At 48.4% G+C, this 5,996-nt stretch overlaps 1 protein-coding gene across 1 annotated transcript in view; it reads left to right on the top strand.

Annotated features, from left to right (window-relative positions):
• Positions 1-5,480: 5,480 nt before the first annotated feature.
• Positions 5,481-5,996, top strand: part of GAN (gigaxonin) — a 61,968-nt gene continuing 61,452 nt past the window's right edge. Inside the window, exon 1 of the mRNA XM_079907884.1 lies at positions 5,481-5,807. Within this exon, the coding sequence (XP_079764010.1) occupies positions 5,641-5,807 (167 nt within the window). The 5' untranslated portion in view covers positions 5,481-5,640. The remainder of the gene's footprint in view (positions 5,808-5,996) is intronic.

Raw genomic sequence — 5,996 nt, 5'->3', positions numbered from 1 at the left:
GGTTGAAAGTCCGCCTGCCGATGCAGGGGACGTGGGTTTGTGCCCCCGTCCGGGAAGATCCCACATGCCGCGGAGCGGCTAGGCCCGTGAGCCATGGCCGCTGAGCCTGTGCATCCGGAGCCTGTGCTCCACAACGGGAGAGGCCACAACAGTGAGAGGCCCGTGTACCGAAAAAAAAAAAAAAAAGAAGAAGAAGGAAAGATCAAAGTCTGAGAATATGAGGAAAGACATTTCCAAGCTTAGAAATCAGCCAGTGCAAAGGCCCTGGGGTGGGCATCTGTGAGGCCTGTCCAAGGAACAGCAAGAAGGCCAGTTTGGTTAGTGCACATCGAGGGAGAGGAGAGTGGTAGGAAATGACATCACAGAGGAAGTACGAGGCCCACATCTCTCAGGGCTTTCTACTTTGGACTTTTTTCCCCTAAGTTTGATTGGAAGCTATTGGAGGGTTTTGTTTTGGGAAGCAACTGGATCTGATTAACTTACAGTGAGAAAGAACTCATAAGCGGGCTAGAGGAACAGGGAGCACAGCCTAGGAGGCTATTGCAGGAGTCCAGGGGGAGCTGACTGGTGGCTGGACTCAGGTGGTACTGGTGGGGGTCAGGAGATGAGGCTGGACTCAGGACACAGTCTGCAGGAGAAGCTGCAGGGTTTGCTAGTGAATTGGATGAAGGGCATGAGAAAAAAGAGCAAGAATGTCCCAAAATCTCTGTCCTTGGTTAAACGAATGATGCTACCACTTTATTTGGGGAATGATTAGGTTTAAGGGGTGAAATCAGGAGTTTATTTTCAACCAGAGATGTTAGCCTGCTGTTGCATAGACCAGCTTGGAGTTCATGGGGGTACTGTGGAAAACAAGCGAAGTAGTCCCTTGTGGATAGAAAAATCCCAGTTCTCCCTACTTATTAACATTTATTCATTCAGCAAATATTTATTGAGTACCTACTGTGTGTCAGGCCCTGTGCCAGGTGCTGGGAATACAGCATGGATTTGCCCAGAAACATACACTATCTTCATTACAGCTTAATTAGTTCACTGGTTTCTGAGACACTTCTCTGAATATTGTGTAAATATATAGAATCAACTCTCAAGGGTTATAAATACTGAGATGTTCTCTGACTCAGCAATTTGGAAGAGCTCAGATTCTCGGAAAGAAAGGAGCTATATATAGCTTTGGACAAATGACAGATTTACCTAATAAAATATTTGAAGACTGCCTTAAAATGAATCAGAAGAGACTGCCTCAACCAAATTAATGTTTATGAAGAGTCAACTTGGTGTAATGGAAAAGCTTACAGGGCTGGAAGGCAGAAGCTCTGGGCCTGTCTGTCCTGCCCAACTAGATCACAGGTATGACCTTGACTGAGTCCTTCATCATCTTGCTTCAGTTTTCACTTCAATAAAATGAATCCACTGAAGGCAGTATTTTCCAAAGCGCTTCCAAACTACTAATTTTTTTCTTTGCATTATCTTCTCCTGGACTCTTATTCCTCTTTCTAACATTTATTTAAAAATAAAACCCCAAACTCCAAGGTGATTCTTCTTTCTTCTGAGGGTTCATTTTTTGAAGCAAAGTATTTTCTTTTTGCAAATGAAACGTGTTTTTTTCCTGACTGTAAAATGATACATGTTCAGAAAAGCACAGAGAATAAAAAGTCCCTACAATGATACCATGGAGGTAACTATGTCTGTTTTCACCATCAGTGCCTCTGCAACAGGTATCATATTAGCAGGTGCTTAATAAATACTTATTGAATGAATGACTACTGTTAGTATCTTGTGAAAACATCCTTTTTAGTCTTCAGAGGAAAAAAAGAATCCTTTCTCTGGGGTTATTTAGCCTCTGAAGAGGCTATAGTTATAGCCACCAGAGACTGAAACTTGCTGGGACTGTATCGAATCTCTGAGATTACACATTTCACAACAGCTGATGTCTGTTATCTATGGAATGTAGGGAAACAATAACACTAAATACACCACTCTGATGGCCATAAACAATATCAAGGGTGGCTCGGTTTGAGCAATATCAAGAAAGGCTGCGAAACAGTCCATGGTCTAACCAGGAGTGGCTCTGGTAGCAGCTGCCCCACAAGTCCTTCCTCCCACACTTGGGCCCTCTTCCTTCCCTACCGAACCAAGGTGAGGTTTTTTGGGGCACTTGAGTTCAACTCAACAATTTTTATTGAGAATCTAGCATTCTTTCGATTGTTAACTCCCTTCTCAGTAAACCAAGATGGTCTTCTGATTGCCTCTGGAAATGAATGGAAGCCAGATCCTGTCTGCAGACACATGCTGTATCTTTTTTTCTCAGATGGAATTCGTGGCTAATGTTGAAAAACTGGGACACTGGACATGTGGATCTGAGTTTTCAGATCTCTTGAAAAATCGCTGGATTTGGCACCCATGGGCCCTCATCACCTGGAGCAATCAGCTGGAAGTGAGGGCAAGCCTCCCACCTGACACAGGGGCTGTGTTCTTCAGCTCCCTGTGGTCCCACCTGCCCCTACTGTGCTATATCCTGCCTCCTGGGCTCATTCACCCAACTTGCCACCTCTAACAGATTACGGGACGCATTCAAGGATAACCCACTGAGCACCAGGCACTGTGCAAGTCTCTTGGAATACATAAACGCAACACAGCTACTACCCTGGAGGAGCTCGCGTATAAACCAGTTAATTACAGTGCAGTGAGCTAAATGCAGCACAGAAGGCATGACCATGGCACAGCATGGGGTCTCTGCCCTGAGAAACTGGTTGGAGGTTCTCTGAAGGTCACTGAGCTGGATTTTGAAGGATGAATATGAATGATTCAGGCAGGTGGTTGGTGGGGAATATTGCAAACAGTGGGGGTGGAATGGAGAGCATTTATAAGATCTTCTGCCGAATTGCTGCCTGTTGCACAGGGGAAACTCTCAAGCCAGCAACTACCTTTCCCCTGATTGATCCTGGTCTGTCTACAACCCTCTGCCCAAGTTCTCCCATACCTTCCTTCTGTCAAAACACCAGAGAAGGTTACCTCTACCAGGAAGAGCCTGCCTGACTAATCCCCATTCACCTCCAGTTACTTCAACTAAGGCAACACTCCCATTCTGGAAAAACTGGCTACCTGAGGGTGATTCTGTTATTTGAGCTCTTTGTTTTGTTTTGGAACCTCTGACATTTGAAGAATAGACCAGCATTCCAAGTAATTGATCAGTGTTTATCAAACACCTATGTATTTGATTGGAACTCTTTCTGTCATATATATCATTTTTGGCTCCAACAACGACCCAGTTGAGAAAGAAGACAAACACAAACTGAAAACAGACTGCAATTCAGAAAACATTTATTAAATGCCTGATATTCACAATTTTTAAAATACCTCCATCCATCCAACATTTACTGAGCACTAATAGGGCCAGGCAGTGAGCTTGGCACCTAGAAATGGAGATGCACTGAAATATACAAGCTAGCAGGAGACATGGATAAATAAACCCCTTACAGTAATTTTCCTGCCAGAGCAACGTTCAAAGTACAGCAATAACTTTAAAAAGAAGTGTTGACTGCTCCCATGAATACTGGGCAGGTATCACGGAGAAGATAAGCTCCAGCTGCCTATCTTATTGACTTTGTATCATGACATTTTACAACATACACAAAAATATAGAGACGAGTACAACGAATCTCCATGTACCCAATGACCCGGCTTTAAAAGTAGTAACTCATAGCCACTTTTTTTTCTATTATTATTATTTTTTTAACAGCTTTATTGGAGTATAATTGCTTTACAATGGTATGTTAGTTTCTGCTTTATAACAAAGTGAATCAGTTATAAATATACATATGTTCCCATATCTCTTCCCTCTTGCATCTCCCTCCCTCCCACCCTCCCTATCCCACCCCTGTAGGTGGTCACAAAGCACCGAGCTGATCTCCCTGTGCTATACGGCTGCTTCCCACTAGCTATCTATTTTACGTTTGGTAGGGTATATATGTCCATGCCACTCTCTCACTTTGTCATAGCCACTTTTGATTCATTTATACCTCCACCCACTTCACTCCATCCCTTTGTTTTGTTTGGAAGCCAATCCTAGACGTTTTAATCATTTCATCCATAATACTGAGCTGGAAATGTCTGGACTTTCCGCTAGTAACATCCTTCTCCCAATCTCTTCTTTTGCCAGTGATTACTCCACCAGAGTTATATACCCTGATTCCCACCAGTAACCCCAAATCCTTGACTGGTTCAGGGTAAAGATCCAAGACTTTATTGGAGCCTCTGAGTTGACAGAAGGAAAAGCCTGAGCCGATCCAGTGAAAACCCCATCCTGCCTTATCTGGAATACTGAACATATTCTTCTGGTCCTTGGCCTTTGTAAAACTGCTAATTTCTTATAAGCTTGTTGAGCCCCTAATGTGTGGACAAAACGGGTGCTACATTCCACATTCCCATGTGCCCTTAGCAACCTTCCCAGAAACCTCAGACAGCATGGGGCTTGCTCTGCAGGCCAAGCTGCCCCAGATTTGCTTCCTGTCACCACCTTGATCTTCATTGGGTGGGGAGCCTGGTCACATCTGAACATCTGGCCTCTCTACCTTCCACCCCTTCAGCGTTTCTCTCTCTCTCTGAAATGTACCAACATCATGCGATTAGTTACTCAACCCAGAACATTATCCTGGACTCCCTCTCCCTTCTAATTCTGCCTATTTGTTTACATCCATCCACTACTGTCCACCTCCATCATCACCCTTCCATCCAGGCCACCATTCTCTTCCCTCAAGTACGGCAATATTTAAGCACTTTTCTGCCTTTGGCAACCCCCCCCCCCCCACACACACCAATTCTCCACGCAGCGGCTAAGTGATCGTGAAACGACCTGCTAAAAACCCTCTCATGGTTCCTAACACCTACGGGATCAAGACCAACTTCCTTATCACTGCTAAGGAGGCCCTGCTTCTGCTCCATCTCCTCCCTGGCCGGCAACCCAAACGCTCTTTTCAAGACCTGGTTTCTCGGGTCTCTATGCTCTTACCTGGGAAGCGCCTTTTCTCTCGTAAATAGTGAACGCTACAACTACCGCGCCCTCGCTTACATGCGTTATCTCCCATGAATCCGCAACAACACTAAGATATCATCTTCATTTTGCAGACGGACAAATTACGGATGGGCACCTTACCCATGGTAACACAGCTAGTGAGTGGAAGAGCCGAGACTCGGATTCAGACTCACGGCGCCAGAAACCACGGGCTTAACCACCGAGTGCCAGCCTACCCGCACACCCCTCCATCGCTGCAGCGATCGCTCTCAGCGGCGGACCGCGCCCGGCAGCGCCCGTTCGGCGACCAGCAGCTCAGTAGGAGGAACGAGGCTTCGGATTGGCAGCCTCCGGCGACGCCGGGGAAGAGGGAGGGCACAAAGGCGCAGGGGCGTCGCGCAGAAATGACGCAACACCGCGGCTCCTTAAAGGCGCCGGACTCTCGAGCGGCGCACGGCGCAGGCGCGTTCCGGAGGCTCCCGATTTTGCTCGCATCGCTGGGAGCCGGCCCGGGCAGACGGGCGCGAGCGGGCTGTGCAGACGGGGCGTGCGTTGGACGCGGGCGGCTCGAGGGGTCCGTTTGGGCGGCGTCCGGAGCCCGACCGGCGGGCTGAGGAGCGGGCGCCGCGATGGCCGAGGGCAGCGCAGTGTCAGACCCTCAGCACGCCACGCGCCTACTGCGAGCGCTCAGCTCTTTCCGCGAGGAGTCCCGCTTCTGCGACGCGCACCTGGTCCTCGACGGGGAGGAGATACCGGTACAGAAGAACATCCTGGCGGCTGCCAGCCCGTACATCAGGTGAAGAGGGGGCCGGGCGGGGCCGCGCTGCCCGGAGCCCGGGGGCGGGGCGAGGCGGGCGTGTCCCCGGAGCCCCTGGTCCCCACCCCCCAGCTGCCGGGGTCCCTCTGGTCACCGCTTAGCGCGGTGTCCCTCCCGGCAGACACCCCGGCCGGGCCCCACTCGTTGCCTCCCCGCAGGACAGCTCCT

The sequence above is a fragment of the Stenella coeruleoalba genome (assembly GCF_951394435.1).
Source record: "Stenella coeruleoalba genome assembly, chromosome: 20".
In the NCBI taxonomy this organism is placed as follows: domain Eukaryota; kingdom Metazoa; phylum Chordata; class Mammalia; order Artiodactyla; family Delphinidae; genus Stenella; species Stenella coeruleoalba.
Note: the sequence above shows the minus strand (reverse complement) of the source record. Positions and strands in the feature narration are given on the sequence as shown.